The sequence below is a fragment of the Thunnus thynnus genome, chromosome 5 (assembly GCF_963924715.1).
Source record: "Thunnus thynnus chromosome 5, fThuThy2.1, whole genome shotgun sequence".
Lineage (NCBI taxonomy): Eukaryota > Metazoa > Chordata > Actinopteri > Scombriformes > Scombridae > Thunnus > Thunnus thynnus.
In genome coordinates this window covers 34,083,987-34,103,562 of record NC_089521.1, presented here as the reverse complement: position 1 = coordinate 34,103,562, position 19,576 = coordinate 34,083,987, and the positions used below count along the sequence as shown (strand labels likewise).

The following is a 19,576-nucleotide window of genomic DNA, read 5'->3' as shown; positions in this document are numbered from 1 at the left end:
GACAGACGAGCAGAGTTTAGACAATCAGAGGAAAGAAGATGAAGGTTTAAATACTCAGCTCGTCTGGTTTAACGAGTAGGACGAAACAGAAAAACAGATTAATTGCAAATGCTTTTTGTTCAAGGTTTTCTGTGTTTGCTTGTGTGTTGGTGGTTTTGGGCTGGGGGGTCCATGCATGAAACTCTGAAAGTGCCTGATATGTTGCATGCAAGTGTTTATCATAAAGCCAACATACTGCCTGAAGTGATGCGTAAAACAACTTTCCCTCTTTTCCATCTTCTCCCGTTGTCATTTCACGCATTTACATCCATGAAGAGCAACACATTCACATTCAGGTTTCATCATTTAAATTAAACTGATTTTTTAGATTTAAAGCAACAAAACTGAACAAAACTGAACATCCAGAAATAAAGCGTCCCAGAGTTCACCTTCTCCTCTCCGTGATGTTCTCATCACACTGTTTTCAAATTGTTTTGCCCCTTTGTCACATGTCTCTGCTACATTGCACTGTTTTGGGTTTTTTTTTGGGGGGGGGGTTGTACATTGTCAAACTTAGGAAGTTAACACCGGCATAAATACAAATCAGAGGGATTTAAAAAATCAAGCTAGGCAACTGTGTATTCAACAAGTTTGACATTTTGTAAGTTATTTTAGTTCTTCTTGTGTATCTAATGATTCAACCTGTGCCTTTTTCCAGAAAATGAATCGGATCCAGATTCAGAAGAATCTGACGATGAGGTAAGGAAAACTTTATTTTTCCTCAAAGTTGCTGTTTTAAACTTTGTATTAAATTCATCTGTAACACTTTCTCTCACCAACAGGGCAATCCTGAACCCGATCTGTCCTGGAATGAATCGGTCCAAACTGAGGATTATGATCTGTTCTGGATTCCTACAAACTCACCGAGGACCACGACTTCTGGATCCTCTCTTTTACCCGTACCCAGCATCAGAACCACCACAGCAGCAGCAGAGTCGGGTCAGAGGAGAACCAGCACTGATCCGCCTCCTCCGGTCAGATCCACCCAGTTTGGTCAAGTCTTGAGTCCTTCTGAGGAGACGGTACAGCGCAGTGCCTCCATGCAGCCAGCAGAGGTCACCCTGCTGCCAGAGATCAGAGGAAGTGCTGACTTCAGTGGCAACGCTCCCTTTTTCTCCACCACAACAAGCATTTCCATGTCCACTACTCCTTTATACTCTGATTCAAAGACAAATGGTGGCATCCCAAAATACTCCCCTGAAAAAGCCAAAGGTGGTGTTAGTACCACTATGCCTACGTTCACCAGTACAAGCACAAAAGGTGGTAAAAGTATTTCTTCATACAGCACCTCCACGACCACAGTGGCGTCTCGTCTTGGCGACATGGGCAGTTCAACATCGTCATCGTCCTTCATCCAGGCCGAGGTCGACCGAGGAGGAGAAGATGCCACTACTGATGGAGGCGTGTCCTCTGGTCCTGGAGGTCTTCCAGAGAGCCAGGCAGAAACCTCGACTTCCCAGCCTTCCTCCTCGAGGGAAGCCGTTCTACACCTGCCCACGACTCCCAGCATGCCTCGTTTTTCGTCTACCAAGAACTCTGTCCGGTTAAGTGGCGTTCTCTTGCAGACCACGAAGCCGCTGTCTAATGGTGAGCGCCCCTCTGTCCTCCCTCCCTCTTCTTCCTCCCCTCTGTGTGACACCGCGGACCCCGGCACCGCCCCCTCCACCTGCCTGCATGACCCTCCCTTCTCGTCTTGGCCTGTATTGTCTGCCTCAGACTCCCAGCATGCCGCTATTGCACATAGCAAAGACCCAGCTTCCCCTTCAACCCCCACGCTCCCCGCCTCCACCCTGCCTCACTTCCCTCCCCCCTCGCAACCCCTGTCTGGTTGGGAGACTGACTCCATCCTCCCCGGTGTCGGGTTCGATGACAATGATAGCGATGGTGATTTAGTGTCTGGGTCTTGGTCTTCGTCGGGCTCTTCAGGTGACATCTCGGTGTTTAGCAATACCCCTCCACTCCAAACGGTGCCAGATCCATTTGGTACCACCGTCACCACCGAGTCCCCTGAATCCCCCTGGGATACGTCAGTTTCAAAAGTCTCCCTGTCTCTCAGCCCAACCCTCCAGCCCTCAGTTCTCCTCTCTAGTGACTTCACGCTTTCTGGCGCAACTCCGGGCTTATCCCGATCGTTCTCAGTTGGGTTTGAGGACTCGCGGTACGCCACGGGGAGCTCAATAGACTCTTTTCTCCCTGAGGTCAGCAGTGATGGGTTTTCTCTTGCTAGCGATGTTGAAGCCATGTGTGGCTGTTCTCTGGAGCCATCAACATCCTCGTCCTGGTTGCATGCCTCTCCTCATGTCCCCCTGCCGTCCTCCACCTGGGACTCTGCTAGCTTAGATCTTTACTCTAGTGTGGCCTTCCCTTCAGCCTCTGGTGTCGGTATAGACAACCCTCTGAGTTCTCTATCTGTGGCGGGTTCTGATGAGCTGTCCTTAGACCAGCCTTTGCTCTCTCATAGTGCTATCTCTCCTTCATCGTCCTCTCCACACTCCCCTCTTCTCCAAGCCACCCATAGTGACCTGCCCGTTTCTGTTGCAGCCACCACGTCTGGCGTCAGGGATCCCTGGTTCTCTGCATCAGACGGGAACTCCGCCCTCCAAACCTCTACCCTCCCTTCCTCACCCACAACCACCACCTTCACCCCCACCCCAGAAATGCAGATGTTAGACACTAGCAGTGGTGCTTCCAGCTCGGTCCTGTTCACTGACTACCAGGAGGGCATAGATCAGGAGTGGGACAGGGCTCAAACCTCGGCATCCGGGGAAAACGCGCTCCCTTATTCGACTAAAGTCACTAACACCGTTTCCCCGTCTACGACCTCGGGGTCCGGCCAGACACCGGATGATTTGGAGGAACGCTCCTCTGCGTTCTATTTTGAAAACGAGAGCGGCAGCACATCGGAGGTAGGAGGCAACGCAGCTCCAACCATACCTGCGGTAGCCTCGACTTCACCCTGGTCGCTGGGCGGAGAGGAGGAGAGCGGCTCAGGTCAGGGTGAAAGCCTGTACGACAACGAGACGTCCTCTGACTTCAGTATCTCAGAGCGCACAGAAAGAGAGTCAGAGGAAGAGGAGCCAGTCGCAGGTAAAAAAGCCGTCCGTGTGGGGGAAAAAAAACTGCATTACACAAAATGCCATCAGGATCAGGAAGAGTTCTGGACATCCAAAAGATGACTAATCCACCATCTGTTTGCTACAAAACCACATCTCATTTTTTCATTTCGTGTCTGTGATGGAAATTCATGCATGCAAAGTAAATCGTCACCAACAGGATCTCATAACGTCCATGATCGTATCATCGTCGTACTTTCATCGTCATTTGAGGCTCGATTAGATTTCATTTTAGTGCCATTCATCTTCTAAACCACTTATTCTGTTTATGACTGTGAAGGGCTGTAACATATCTAAACTAAATTAGATTAAATTAATCCTTATGCAAAAAACTCTCCAACGGTAACAAAAAGTAAGAGTCCACGTCTGCAACTATTAGTCGATGAATCAATTAGTTGCCAACTATTAAATTAATCGCCACCTATTTGGATAATTGATTAATCGTTTTGAGTCATTTTTTTAAGAGGGAAATTTCCAAATTCTCTGATTCCAGCTTCTCAAATGTGAATATTTTCTGGTTTCTTTAGTCTCTATGACAGTAAACTGAATATCTTTGGATTGCTGACAAAACAAGACATTTGAGGACGTCATCTTGGGCTTTGGAAAACAGTGATCGACATTTTTCACCATTTTCTGACATTTTATGGACCAAATGAATCATCGAATAATCAAGAGAATAATTGACAAATTAACTGATAATTTTTATTGAGTTTTTATTATTTTTATAGCAATATATATCAATATAGTCCATGAACCACAAGTCCAGCATCAAACACAAGAAACAAATAAAATAAATAAAAAATAAACAAAGTTAAAAATAATAATAACAATAATAATTAAACACAATTACATCGTATAATCACTTTGAAAATAAATAAATAAAATAAATCAACAGCTGCATGTTATATGATAAGTTCACCTGTCCTGATCCAACACTTATTCAAATTCATGTAGATGTATTAAATTAAATTAATCCTTCAGGTTCTCCAGTTAATTCCAAACAGACCTTCATCTATTGACTCTGATTTCTTTGGTCTGAGATATTTCAGGATATTAAGAATCCCATATTTTATAAAATGTTTTACAAAAAGCTTCATTAGGGATCAGACATACTACGTTTTAAATCCATTGCACAATAGAAGGCCTTTTATCAATAAGCCAATTTACAAAATACACTTACAAGCACAATATAATTTCTGCAAAAGTAATGGGAAATTCCTCTTTAATACCCAAGATACATTCCTTTGGGCCTCGGTATTGAGAGACCCTGAGTATCTCATCCAACTCCCTTCACATTTCACTCCACAAATCCTGACTTTCAGACCGTTCCCAAAAACTTTGAATCAGAGTTCCCTCTGAATTCTTACATTTATTGCACAAGTTTGAAAATGCTCAATTCATTTTATGTCTGGATACTGGTGTATAGTACGAAGACTTCACATAACACCAGTTTATCAAATTATAAACCAGAATCAAAGATAATGCAGAGATTTCTTGTTACAGCAGCCTCTCTTTACAACAAAACAGCAAAATTCTTCTCTTTCTTGGGTTGTGCTTCATTGTCCAGTATTGTTTAAGCTTTCTGTTGTGGCAGTTTGATAAATTCATTTTACAAACCAGAGATCTTCTCTTCCCAAATGTTACCCGTCGTGGCCACTAGAGTGCAGCAAAGCTCTTCAGTAAACAGAAATATTCATGAAGCTTTCAGCAACATCTTTATTAAAGATTCTACAAAGTGTAAAGTAAATCCTGATCTGAGGGTGTTTAAGGATCAAAAATGTGTCTATAAAACAAACATAATTGGCAGGGGGAGTCTGGGGTTCCTTCCCCAGGAAAAAAAAAGTAATTTAAAACAAATTTCCTGCATTTCTACACCACCGAACGTCTTGGATTAAGTCAAGAAAAAGACCTGCACTAGTCTAGATTAGTTAGATTGAGGGTGAAAACCAAGAATGCATCAAGAACAGTGTATAACTGGGTGGTTCAGGGCAGGAAATGATTATTAGAAGAATGGCTATTTCATATTTGAACTTATATTTATGAAAACATTATGTAGCCTGAACTGGTAGCAGGCTGCAGGCTACTCGGCCATCTTCAAGGTCAAACAAGGACAAACGATGTTAAACCTCTGAGGGTTGCTATTCTCAAAACTCACAAGGTCGTCTTCAAGGTCTAACAACTGCAACAAAGTACAAATAATTTGTTAAATAACTATTTAATTCCAATCCAACCTGTTTATTTTACACACAGGTTCTAGTGATGTAGTTGTAATGTTATACAGGAAAAGATTATTTTAACCTACATTATATCAAATCAAGAATTATATTAATGTACAGCTCAGAAGGTGAATTTTGATCCTCAGGACTTAAAAGGGCCATTTTAGTCGAGGACTAGACCTTATGAACCTGCGCTGTGAGGAAAAGCTGCATCTGTCTGTCGGTCTCTCACTGCGCTGACTGTCTGCTCCGATCGATCAGCGACCGGTTCAACTCAAAGGCTCCAAAGATGTGTGATTTTTTTTTTTTATAACTTGTTTTTGTCAGTTGCTGGAAAAAAAGACTTGCTCCATTGCTCCATTTGCATAACTACAAATCATATTTTCTAGATAAGATTTATTGATAAAGATATAAACATGTATATTACAGGGACACTCTGGTTTTTTTGCATGTTTCAGCTCATTAACTGCAGATTATTGCATCAGTTTGTAGACTGATCTCCTTCCTTCCAGGCAGCTGTTGGTTTTAGTCAGTAACTAAGTGTACAATTACTCAAGTACTTTACTATTATTATAAGTACTTTACTACTATTAATTATCTCTCCAGACACCTTTATCCTCAAGGTATTTGAGAACAATTACTGACTTAATGTCACTTATAAAAGACATTTTATAATCGGTCATGTCCTGCCACTTAATAATCTTGTAGTATCAGTGCATAGAAGCATATATGTGATCCATCGCATTCAGCAATAAGTTATGTGTTTGTGGTAGTTACTTGTGTATTTAATGCTGTTTTGAAAAATCTTTTGGTTAGTGTATTCACTCCTTATAAAATGCTAATTTGTATTTTCATTTGATCCGTGTTTACGCTTCGGTAAGCTTAGGAGAGGTTTCGAAAAAGGTTATGAAATGGTCAACCGTGACCCAACAAACACTTCAAGTCTCTGAAACCAAAAGCTTCCTGGAAGGTCTAATGACTGGCAATATATTTGTAGTTAATGGAATAAACCTTGTAAAAATCAGTACGGTGCTATAAAATGCGATTCTACCTTCCTCAGTTTTTCCCTGACATGCAGACAGTCATGCACCAGTGACAGTCACAGAACTCCATCTTCATCATTCAGTGTGTAAATCTTTTCAACGGCAACTCTGAGTAGAAGTTTCTTGCCGTTACTTTGTTTCTTCAGTCTGTTCACCGAAACACGAATAACCCTTTCCATCTTCTGTCCGGGCCCTTTTCTTTTCTTTGCCTCTTTTCTTTCATCGTCAGTATGTCCGGGGTTTTTTTTTTTTTTTTTTGAGAAGCAGACAAAGATCAGTCAGATGGATGGTTGAATGAATGGGTTTTACTTTACAACAGGCTCCTTATGAACTAGTCAACAGGGCTGACCCCCAGCCATTCACGGCTGAACTGAGTCAGTTTGTGCAGACGAGGTAAGTTCTGTCAAACAGCCTCCCAGTCAAGGTTAATCCACACTAGTGTTTTGCTTATTGGATATCAGAGGATAAAGGGAGGATTCAGCAGCAGCTTCTCACTGAGGTCAGGTTCAGATATCAGGTTTTCATTTGCCATTATTCAAAGTTACAATTATACCGCTTAATTGACTCCAGCTCAGCTTTGATTGTGCGCCGCTGCAGTTTGATGAATGTGTTCTCGCTTGATCTGTGATGGACTTTTGATTATGAGCCTTTGTGTTTCTTTGAAGTGGTTCGGCAGGTGGTTTGAATGCGATGAGTTTATAGTGTTTGTGCAGTAGGTGGGTGAATGTTGGAACGGTGGTACATCGTGTTTCAGCGCTCGGCTGATAATATAGTTCATGTCTGTCTCTGAAGTAGATGTTAAAGATCTGAGGATGTTGGGATGTTTTAAAGCTCTGCAAACAGTTCAAGGAGGCCAAGCTGCTCTGGAGGCAGGAATGAGCTCATGGGTTAGGTGAGACTTGAGTCATTTTAGGTCGTTCTTTTCCCTCTTGTACGTGTTTGTGTTTGGTACCAGGTTACCATCACAAAACCGTCTCCCAGAAATTCTGTTCATATTCTACTAATTTATTTCCGTTACGTTGGCCGTCATAATCACTGCCTGAGGAATGACTCAAGCCCTACATTTATATATATTACTGAATTCGAGGGAAGGTAATTGGGATGGATGGTGGACGAACAAAATGCAGAACTAAGACATCAGAGACCGAGGTTCACATCCTGAGTCCTGTGTGTTTTTAGGTTTAGGCAACAAAGGCACTTTGGTCTAAACACAACCATAAAAGAGTTTAATAGTCACGACCAGCGGATATTGTACTGCAAGATCAGATATTTTGGTTGTGAAGAAAATAAATATGTTGTTACTTAACATTTCAGTGTCAACATACTCTAATTCAGTCAGCATTATGTTTCCTTCAAAACATATTTGCTGTAGAAGTTTAGTCGTATATATAAACGTAATTTCTAGGAGACAGGATTGATATTTGGATACATCACATGTCAAGAGGGAGTGAAGGACATTAATGGAAAAATTAAATACAACAAGCAATATTTCTGATTTTTAAAAAGCAAGATTGAATCTTGTAGATTTCTGGTTGAATATTTTAAGTTTGCAGTCAGTGATCCAAAACTTGGTCATGTTTATTAAGATGGAGCCGCCATATTTAGACTTAATTCCTCTGTAGACTTCCGTCTCTTAATCAAACAAAGCTGCATAGTCTTTCCAATCTTAAAGGATAATACCACTTTATTACAACTCAACATCTTATGTCGGTAGTTTTCCATCATTTCTATCAGTAAAAATAATCTTATTCTTAATTGCTGAGATCTGGAAACACAGTGAGTTCAACCTTTCAGCCAAGAAATTTGGGTATATAATCCATCAAGATTCCTAAGCCAGTAGACACTTAGATACTTCTGATTATGAACATTTTTTGAGGAAGAAAAGAGAGAAGGAAACTAGTAATAAGATGCTGAGTCTGACTCTGCCACTGAAATGCAAACAACCTCATTAAATGGACAGAAAAAGAAGTAATTATATAAGTACACTACTTTAATTACATTTCTGCAAACCAGAGCAGCTTTTCTTCTGGGAAAAACACAGTAATGTAAAGGCTCCGGTGTACAACACTCATTTGTTCTTCTACTCTTGCAGTAGGTTTCATTTCTTATCCTCTTCTATTCTCTCCCTCCAGACGCCAGTAACAGCAGCCATGAGTCGAGGGTTGGCTTGATCAGGGAAAGAGAGAGGAAGGCCGTGGTTCCTCTGGCCGTCATCTCCACGCTCACCGTCTTCGGCCTGATCGTCCTCATCAGCATCCTCATCTACTGGAGGTCTGTAACGCTTACGCTCTGTAATGCTGTATTTAAACATTTTGGCCACTGGAGGGCAGCAGAAGTCCACAACAAGCTAACAGAAACACAATTCTGACACATTATCATCTTTAAAAAACTGTTGAACATGTTGCCTAAAGAATTTACACATCCAACAGACATATTATATTTAAAACACTCATTACACTCTTTCACACTGGCAGTTTAAACCCAATCTGAGAGATGTACATCAGAAATGTGGATAATATGAACACTTTATTCAAACTGTTGTTGTGTATCTACCATAAACTGAGACCAGTTGGTACAAGTCGAATCTGTACTCTACAGGAGGAACATAAGGTGCACATGTGAGTTATTTTTGCAAGAAAACAGGAGATAAAATGCCTCGCTGATGAACATAATCCACGCAGTAAAATACAGTCCAGGAAGTCCCGTTTGCTTTACAGATTAATGTGTTTAAAGGTTTATCAGACGCCAAAACACCACACAGCAGTTTGTAACAGTCACAGGCAGGATTTTACAATTCTACAAAGTTATTGTGACGACAACAGTAGACAGACGACCGACCAAGCGGTAACCTCCGAGGCTGTAAAATGAAGCCAAAAACTGCAGTTCCTTGAACGGCCACTTGAGGCTCCAAAAGCGAGTCAATCCCCATAGACCCTCATGTTAAAATGTCCAACTTTACAGCAGAAATAAACATGTTTACAGCCTGGTACAAACAACGGTTTTGGTCTCTGTAGCTAATTTCCTCTTTCATGACAACTGTACGGGGGGTGAATTTTTTTATAACTCACCCGTTTAAATTTTATTAAACCGTAAAGGTATGCATAATGAAGGACATGGCTGCTTTGAGTGACAGGTCCGCCAGCCGCTAGGTGGCTTGTTTCAGCCATTCGGCCCCGCCTCGTTGCCCGTTTTTGATTGGCTGGGAGTTAGGCAGCGTCACGCACTGCCAAGATGGCGACGGCCGGAGCGGCTCGCTTTGAGCTTCAAAACTGCTCTTCAGAAACCAACGAGTGACGTCACGGTAACTACGTCCATATTTTTACACAGTCTATGGTCAAGTAAAATAAAATAAATGGATGTCGTCACCGTAGTCAGCCTGAACGAGCACATGTGTAATTCAGACATGTTTATGATGGCTGTTTTCTTTTATACTTAACCAGAATTTGAGTTTAATATTTACATGTTTCCCATTTTTTAATTCGCCTCTCATCAACAGTCAACCAATCCACTTCCTTGATACTAGGGTTGTGCTGGAATACAAATACGTTATTCGGCAAAGCACAAATAGTGGGGTTTTTTACGAATATTTGTTTCATACAAATATTTTAAAAATGATTTGTTTTCAGGAAGGGAAAAAAAAAAAGTCAAATACCAGCATGCAGATCGGTTACATAACTATCTCAGTGTCTCTGCTCTGCTGTTATCAGCAGGTCTCAACGAGGGGAGTCACATCCACCTGCTACATGACGCACATTTCCTAATTTGGACATCACTCCCGGAGCAACTGACACTTTAATTTTCTAAAATGAAAAGCGTAATAAAAACAAAAACTGTATTTTTAAGCCTCTTTCCACTTTTATTTTAATATAAATACAAATAATTTTGCTGCCTCAACAAATACAGATACAAATACAAATACTGGGCTCTCTGCACATCCATACTTGATACCTCAGAGCATTTTTCATGTATCTTTACACAACTCTATTTCCTGCTTTATTCTTACACGCCTAATTTATGTCAAAAAAAGAATATTTTTGCTTACTTATAGTATATATCAAAATCACACCCTTTTCTGATAAGGTGCCAGAACCATCCTGCAGATGCATTTTGATTTTTTTTATATAAAAATACATTTAATATCCACCAAAAATGATGTCACATTTAGCCGCCATGTCCTCAATGAAGTCACAATCAGCAGCGTTCTGCTTTTGTCATTGATTTCTGTGTGTATAGGTGTGAATAATCTGTGTAGTATTTTCTTAAACACACACATCCCCCCCCCACCCCCCCACCCACCCTGCTGCCCTTCAACCCCATCATATCTCATATAGTTTGGGGGGCAGAAGACTCTTGCATTTGTCTGGGAAGCTTAATCTCCTCGAACATGAGCTCAATCTTGATTTTTACATTGTGTTGAGTGTTTTATTTGTGTGTGTGTGTGTGTGTGTATTTGCTCACCAACAGCCCCTTCACAAACAATGCCTCCTGTGTTGTGCTGTTAATGTGGCTGTTGGCGGAGTGAATGAAGCTTTTCAGGTGCCGTCGCTCACCGACACTTTTGTCAGCGGAGTGTTTTTGATTCCCTTAAAAAACTTAACTCAAGGATTTTCAAATATATACAAATCAAACCTCGTATAGTATACTCCTGAGTAGCTGCAGATCAGTGATAGGCTCTCTGAATGGTACTCGTGAAGCTTGTATCTGTAAAAGCATAATGAAAAATAAAAAAAATTCCTCTCAGCTGACCTTGAGAGATGCTGTTTTCGGTTTTATTGAGACATATGAAATACTGGATGTGGAGCGAACAAACATTTCTTTGAGAATAGTTTAAAAGTTACTTTTTATGCCTATTCAAGATATAGAAGTTATTTTTTTATGCCTATTCAGGGTATAAACCCAAAAGTTTCTTTCCTCCTTTTGTTGAAAACATCTGCTGTGCAGCAGGAAAAAAAAAACCTGCCACACTCGGACCGTGAAATAACCAACTTCTGAAATCCGATCAAGGACACGCTGTCGAACGCAGTGTAAACACTTTTAGTCTTATTTTCTAAAGACTGTACGTTTCTCATCTGCTTGCGCCGGAGACTCAACATATTGTTCTTGTTTTGCGTTCTGCTTGTTTTTGTATCTCCAAGATTGAGCAGTGCTAAGCTGGTAATAATCTGAGGAGCGGGGAGGGGGAGGAGGGGGGGGGGATTAACCCTCCGTGAAGGATGTATCTCGGCTGCAGTGCGGCAAGCGTCCACTCAGCCGAGAGGAGAGTTGTCCAGAGAGGAGGGTCGGGGGATAGAAAAGGACATCCGCCTGATTATGTCGGACAGAAAGAATCGTGTCAGCGTCTTGTAGGGTGAGCGGTGGGAGGCCAAACTGCACTAATCCTGCCGGTGTTGTGTCCTTTTTTTCACTCCCTCGTGACAACACGGTGCTCATTTTGGACACTGCTGCTGTGCATTTGAGGTCAAGCAGTTTGAGGGGATTTTGGTCGACTTTACAAGTTACAACAGTTACAACAAGCACAGCAAGTTAGCATGAAGCTAAATAGTTTTTTTAAAGCATCTGATTAATGTTGTGGATATTTTCTGAGCGGTGGTCAACACTTTGGTGGAAGTGAAGTTACTTGATCAAGGAGAACCGTAAACGGTGAACATCCAAGTTGGTGTAACTGGGATGCTGTCTCTTCCCGTTCTGTCTTCTGAAAGTCTGAGTCTTTAGTCTTTAACCCAAGCAGATCGGCCTACAATATGGAAAAATTAGTCTAATTGGTTCACTAGTTTCTTAACAAAGGACTGCACTTTACCCGTGACAACTTAAATCACGTCGCATTGAGCCTCGGGTCATTGTCAACACATTTTGGCTACACGTTTCCATCTATCTGTGTTTTCTAGAAGGGTCCTCTCTGGCTTTGGTTTACCATGGCAATGCTGATATACTCTTTATCAGAGAGGTTTCTGCTTCCACCAAAACATCACAGACAGCTGAAGTCTCGAGGAGAGATTAAGAACTACAGCGTGACCTCAAAGCTCAGTTTTGACCCAATTTGTGACCCCTAAAGATGGAAAATTACATAACAATTAAGACCAACTTTATTTATGCAGCAGTTTTTCTACTGGAGTCCTGGACAGAAGTGTGATGATATGCCATTTTTTACTGCTACATACAGCAATGAAACATTCTGACAGTATCAACACCGCCAACCATTTTCATCACCGTCACTACTGTGATTATCGTAGTTTTCAGAGGACAACATGAACCCAGTCACTCTCTCCTGCCTCCAGCAGCAGTTTGGTTTTGTGTAGCCACAAGAAAGCTGCTTTATACTGGTCACACAGAGGCAGAGCAACACAGCAGAGAGAACCAGCCTCCCGTCCGTCCAGCTCTTTCTATATTAACATTAGTTGTACATCGGTTTTAGTTGTAACGGTCTTCCTCACAGCTCAGCTTCAAGCTCTACTGCTGTTTTGTTAGAGATGTGCAGAAGGTGTTTAGAGCAGCGGTGGCCTTTTAAAGTTCAGTATAACTGTGTGCATTTACACAATTCTCTGCCTTTTAAAAAATGAATTTAACTGTTAACACCCAGCTGATAACTACAAGGCTCTTGCACTCCAGAAATCAATTGATCAATTTCATCTGTTCCAGTCTTTAACGTTGAACAATCTACTTTTGTTTACAGTGTTTTAACTGTTTTTGAGTCCAAAAATAAATAAATTCCATGACAATCATGGTGTGAAGTAATTTAACTATATTTTAGCTCTAATAGCAGGATTTCAGGGAACATCTGATGATTATCATGATAATACAGTTAACCGGATATTTTTACCTACGATAATCATAGCGTGAAAATCTGCTACCAGCACATCACTAGTCCAGTCTCCAAGTGCTTCTAAGAGAAATAATAATTCAACACAAACAAAAGCAGCATTTATAACAGAGACAGTAGATTATAAATCCATTAGATTAGAAATATTGGACTGTGTGTCAGGTTGAAGTTCTTGCTGAGCTTCTGACATCTATAAAATCAGATTAAGTAGTTTCAGTCTCACGTTTAAAATACACTAAATGTATTTTACACCAATGAACAGCAGCAGAATTATATCTTTTATATGATAATTTAAGATAATGTGTCTCTCAACATCAAAAACCATCTGTCAGAAGAAGAACTTTTAATTGTTTAACAGGCACTGAAGTGGTGCTGAAACGATGAGTCGATTGACAGAAAATTGATTAAAATTGATAAATTGTTGAAGTCCATACAGCGTCAAACATTTGATGCTTCCAGCTTCTCAAATGTGAAGAGTTACTGCTTTTTTGTTGCTTTTTTTATTATTATACGTGGGAGTATCTTTGGGTTTTTAACTGTTGGTTTGACAACACAAGTAATCTAAAGACTTCACCCACAGCTCCAGGACATTTTGATTGGATTTGTCAACTATTTTCTGGCATTTTATATATTGATTATTAAAAAAATAATTGACAGATCAATCGATAATGCGAATAATTGGTAGTAACAGCACTACACTGAAGCATATTTTGAAAAGTTAAAGATTTATAAGCGTGTTAATATTTTCTAATTGGTACAAATCATGAACTATAGATGAGACTGATGGGAATGTCACTAGTTTTGTAGGAATTTTGTGGACATAAACCAAAATATGATGTTGCTCGATGACACTTTAAACATCTCCTCCAGACACGTTTTGATATACACTCACTGAGCACTTTATTTTGAACATCTCATGCAATCCAATGCAACAGTTCTGCCATAAATTCTACTTGAATGAAGCTTTTACATTTTCAGTTTTTGTTGACATTGTCAGAAAGGTGATGATTCTACTTTATGTTTGTTATTAAGGTCGCAGCGGGTGGTGCTGGTGGACTGGAGTTCATTATATTGAAAAGTGTTTCTTATAAAATTGAAAATGTATCTATTAGATTTAATCTGTAAATTCTGGTGCAATCATTTATGCTTCGTCATACACTGTAAATTCCTCCTCCTCGGTGGTGTACTGGAGTGTGTTATATTGAAAAAGTGTTCCTAATATTTTGTCCCCTTCATATATGTTAATGCAGTGGACAAAATATTAGGAACACTCTGTTTCTCTATAATTAGAGAAACAGAAGCGGAAAGATGAGTTTCTGACGTTTGAAAATTAAGTAAATTACAAGCAGAATTAATGGAAATGAACTTGTTCAGGATACAAGACTTCTGGGTAATTGTATGAATCAAAATCCAGCATTCAGTTGAGGAAATAACAGTTTGTGTTTTCTCCAAAGCGTCGGTCTTTAATCTCAGAGCTCAGTCCCTTTTTCTGTTTTTGTTTTGGGTTTTTTTTTTTTTTTTTTTTTTTGTCCGTGATAATCCCTGATGCCCATTTCTGGCCGAGACAACGCAGGTTCATCAGAGGCGATGTCATCCGTTTAAAAACTTGTTGAGGATTAACAGAACATCTTTTTTTCTTGTGTTTTTGGGAAGATTACCGTGTATTCTCCAAAAATCTGGGCTAACGCCGAGTCACATGTGTGCCAGGCATATGTGCTGATAATAGCTCTTTTCTCTGTATTTATGATGAACACTAAACAATTTTCCACATTTTGTCATTTGTAGTTTGTATTTTTATTCATATTTACAATTACATTTTACATTTACATACAGATAATTGAATTTTTATTTTTTTTTGTAAATTTCTACACTTTCAGAGGAACTGTTAAAGAATAAACTAGACAAACAAAAACAAAACATTTGATGTTTAAAAGATCTTTTTAAATCCAATATGTATATCTTTCTTGCAGGACGTGTTTTCAGACGGCTCACTTCTACATCGACGACAGCTCATCACCCAGAGTCATCGCCACACCGTCCACCGCTGCGTTATTATCCGGTAACACACACACACACACATTTCTATATTTGTGAGGGCCCCTTACTGACATATTACATCCCTCAGTGTCTTAATATAAACTTAAAACCTGTAACATTGACCCTAAAACAACCCTTTGAAGAAGTGAGGACCCATTAAAATAAATAGAAATGTCCTCATTTCCAGAAACATCCTCACTTTCCCAAAAATGTCCCCATTTTTGTCCCCATTTTGGCAAATGTCCTTACTTTCAAAAGTGCCTTTCCTTTTCTAAGATTTTGCCACTTTCCAAAAACAGAAATGTCTTTTTTTTTTCAAGAATTTGTCCAATTTTCTAAAAAAATATGCACACATTCCTTAAATATCTATGTCCTTAGTTTCCAAAATAGTTTCTATTTAAATATCTTTACTTTCAAAATGTCCCCATTTTCCAAAATCTGCTCTCTCTTAACTCTTCTAAAATATCCTCTTTTCCAAAGTTGTCCTCACTTATGATACAAATAAAATAAAATAATTTTTAAAAAAGCACATTTTGACTGTTCATCTGCTGTTGTTTCTTCATGTTCATGTTCCAGACGAGCAGACGGCGTTTCCAGTGAAGGAGTTTGTCAAACACGTCGGCGAGCTTCACAACACGCAGGGCTTTCAACGAGAGTTTGAGGTACTGCGATGAGTTTAAAGTTGTGTGGAAATACGTAATATTTCTGCAGATGATATGGTTACTGTAATAAAGGCTGACTGTGTGTGTTTGTGAGGAATAACGTGTGTCTGTCATCATGTTGTTGTTGTTCTGCTTGCTGCATGATGAGCTGTGATGATGTGACACATTTACTGGAGACAGTTTGAAACAGAGCTGCTGCATTATGTGACTATTTAAGATCCACATAATTTCACAAGAATTAATTGTGAATAATAGTGTATTCACCGTCGTCTAACGGCGTGACATAATAATAATAATTTGGAAGCTGAGTGTTGCAGCTCTGGTTCAGCTCTTTGTGAGGAGCCGTCATTCATTCGTTGAGCAGCGTGTCGGTTGTCTTTCACCTGTTGACCTTCAGCAGGAACGAGCTTCAGACCTCAAAGGCAACACGACATCAGTCACTTAATGAATCACAGCTCCACTTTGTTTTGTTCTGCCGCTGAAGGAAAAATCATCACAAAGAGAACAAAGCTACGGAGGGTCGGAGGGGACATGTGGGGGGTTTTTGTTTTTTTTTGAGTTTTTTGCTCACAGAATTCATTCCTCATATCCCTGATGGTAATAATGATGATGATGGTTTCCTTGTCAGTAACAGCGAAGACGATGCTGTCAGATTAGTTAATATTTAAACTTCAGCAGGATTGTTTTTTGCTTTCATTTTTGAGTATTTCCATGTGATATTACTTTCTACATTTCAGAGGGAAATATTGTACTTTCTACTCCACTACATTTATTTAACAGCTTTAGTTACTTTTCAGATGAAGATTTGACACAATGGATAATATAACAAGCTTTTAAAATACAACACATTGTTAAAGATGAAACCAGTGGTTTCCAACCTTTTTGTCTTTTGACGTCTTACAAAAAGCAGTGTGTAGTCGGGGTCACATTTCACATGTCTATGAGTTGTTAACAGCTCCACCAAATAGTGATTTTTCCCTCTAAACTTCTCACATGCTTTCATTTCAATAAATGTTCAAATGATCCAATATTTCAGCAAAAATCAAAGATTAGAGAAAAAGTCCAAAAACTGAAAACAGATTTGTGTATCAGAACTTTGTTTTTTCTTCTTTCCTCTCCCATTAATCATCTCACCACCCCTCAGATTTATCTGCTGACCCTTTGGAGGGGCCCGACCCCTAGGTTGGGAACCACTGGACTAAACTAGCTAACTGTATATAAAGTAGTGTAAACTAGCTCCACCTCCAGCAGCTACAACAGTAACATGCTGCTCTAACACTGATGCTTCACTATTAATAATCTAATGATGTCATATATAATAATATATCAGTCAGAAGGACCAAACCACTACTTTTACTGCAATACTTTAACTACATCAAACTCATAATACTTATGTACTTTTACTGCAATACTTTAACTACATCAAGCTCATAATACTTATGTACTTTTACTGCAATACTTTAACTACATCAAACTCATAATACTTATGTACTTTTACTGCAATACTTTAACTACATCAAACTCATAATACTTATGTACTTTTACTGCAATACTTTAACTACATCAAACTCATAATACTTATGTACTTTTACTGCAATACTTTAACTACATCAAACTCATAATACTTATGTACTTTTACTGCAATACTTTAACTACATCAAACTCATAATACTTATGTACTTTTACTGCAATACTTTAATTACATCAAACTCATAATACTTGAAAACTTAAAATATTCTTACTGAATCTTGTAAATCTCGTTTATTATTTGTGTTGATTTCTCCTTTAAGTGGCAGTAGCATGAGCTGTACGGTGACATTAACTTGTCTGGAGTTTATTTTTGTGTGTGTCGTCTTGTAATTTGTATTTTTGCACCTCTTTGTTTGGTTGACTGTGTTGTCACGGAAACGTCCTGGCTGCCTGCTGCTTCCTCACCTTCATCATTAGATACTGAAGGAGTGTTACGAGGTAAGACGCTCTCCTCGGGACAGACGCCGCTGCACATGTAGCCGTGTTTTGTTTTTTTGGGGTTGTCTTGTCTTGTCTTGTAATGAAAAGTGTTTTTTGTTTGTGTGAAATTGATGCACAAAGCATGTCTGCTGTTTGTCACCAGTGGAGGAAATACTGAAATCAATTATGTATGTGAGAATATCGCAAAAAACAAACAAAAATAAAACACTTGTGCTCATTTTCTACAAGAAAAACATTTTCCATTTCCAACCAAACCTTTGATATCTGTCCATGCAGATAGTTGTAATTTTGTCTGTCTGTGTTTTGATCGTTACTCTGATACAAAAAATGGTATGAAGTTAAGTTTGTGCTGCTCAAAGCATTGAAAAAGGAATGTGTGATATGTTATAATAAGGAACTATTTTCTTTCATAATTAAAATACTGAAAGGATGATGTTCTTCTTTTTTATTATCAATTCATCTGTCAATTATTTTCTCGATTAGTCATTTGGTCTTTAAAATGTTGATCAGTGTTTTGTAAAGCCCTAAAATGTCATTTTGTCCACAAAAATATTCAGTTTACTGTCAAAGAGACTAAAGAAACCAGAAAATATTCACATTTAAGAAGCTGGAATCAGAAAATTTTGACTGAAAAAATGACCTCAAAGGGTCAATCCATTATCAAAATAATTGAAAATTAATTTTCTGTCGATCGATTAAAAGATCGATCGACTAATCGTTGCAGCTCTAAAAATCATATTTAATCCAGTTGTGTCATTGTGGGTCGTAGAGGTCACAGTCGGTTTCTCTAAAGGATAATTAACCATGTGGATTTAAAATATTCTGTCACTTCACTATAAAAAAGATTATGAATCTGTTTCCTATCCAGGTAGGCGGCGGGCTGCCATCTATGTTTTGATATGAAAGAGAGGGGCATCTTGGGAAATGCGTTAAAAAAATCTTTGTTATGATTCAGCAGGTGAAATATTTTTTCATCCAGGTGGTTTAACGAGTCTTTGGGGATTCTGTCAGAACATCACAGATTAATTATCTTGGGGCTAAATGACCTTTAGCTGTTTCCAGTTTTTATGCTAAGCTAAGCTAACTGACAAACATCTTATCATGTGACCCTCTGCTGGAAAGTATTGCTTTACAAAACCACAACACTGTGCTGAGCTAAAGAACCAGAAGAGAAAGACTTAAAGTTATTTCCACTAGTGCTGTTTGAACATGTAAATTTCACTCTGTGTGTGTGTGTGTGTGTGTGTTCAGGAGGTGCAGGTGTGCACGGTGGACATGGTGATGACCACCGACAGCTCCAACCATCCGGACAACAAGACTAAAAACAGATACAGCAACATCCTGGCCTGTGAGTACACAGTGTGACATGTGATAATGTTTTATATCATACAGTGAAAAGAGTTACTGCGCTGTTTGTCACAACTTTACAAGTAATCATGAACAAGATCCAGTTTATTGGTGGTTTGATAAGAAGACAAGAAAAATTGAACAGTACAGAAAGAAATTTATACACTGAAAATACCTTGTTTTTAATCTCAGAGGCATGAAAATGCTGCCGCACTTCAGTTTGTTTTAGTTCATTTCAGCAGTTAAGAATTATTTTGATTTAATTCAAGTGAAAGGAGGGTTCACAGTTTATCATGTGTGTGTTAAACCAGCAGTCAGGTGTCCATATGAG

The 19,576-nt window shown here is 39.3% G+C and overlaps 1 protein-coding gene across 4 annotated transcripts in view; it reads left to right on the top strand.

Moving 5' to 3' along the window:
- Positions 1-19,576, top strand: part of ptprz1a (protein tyrosine phosphatase receptor type Z1a) — a 113,173-nt gene that overhangs the window by 72,159 nt on the left and 21,438 nt on the right. The window contains exons 11-18 of one of the 4 annotated variants that reach the window (XM_067590896.1): positions 698-738; positions 822-1,626; positions 2,581-3,126; positions 8,544-8,682; positions 15,199-15,287; positions 15,842-15,927; positions 17,875-17,895; positions 19,150-19,246. In XM_067590896.1, coding sequence (XP_067446997.1) covers positions 698-738; positions 822-1,626; positions 2,581-3,126; positions 8,544-8,682; positions 15,199-15,287; positions 15,842-15,927; positions 17,875-17,895; positions 19,150-19,246 — 1,824 coding nt within the window. Of the gene's footprint in view, positions 1-697; positions 739-821; positions 3,127-8,543; positions 8,683-15,198; positions 15,288-15,841; positions 15,928-17,874; positions 17,896-19,149; positions 19,247-19,576 lie in introns of all 4 variants that reach the window. The other 3 variants (XM_067590894.1, XM_067590897.1, XM_067590895.1) reach the window with 3 other exon arrangements.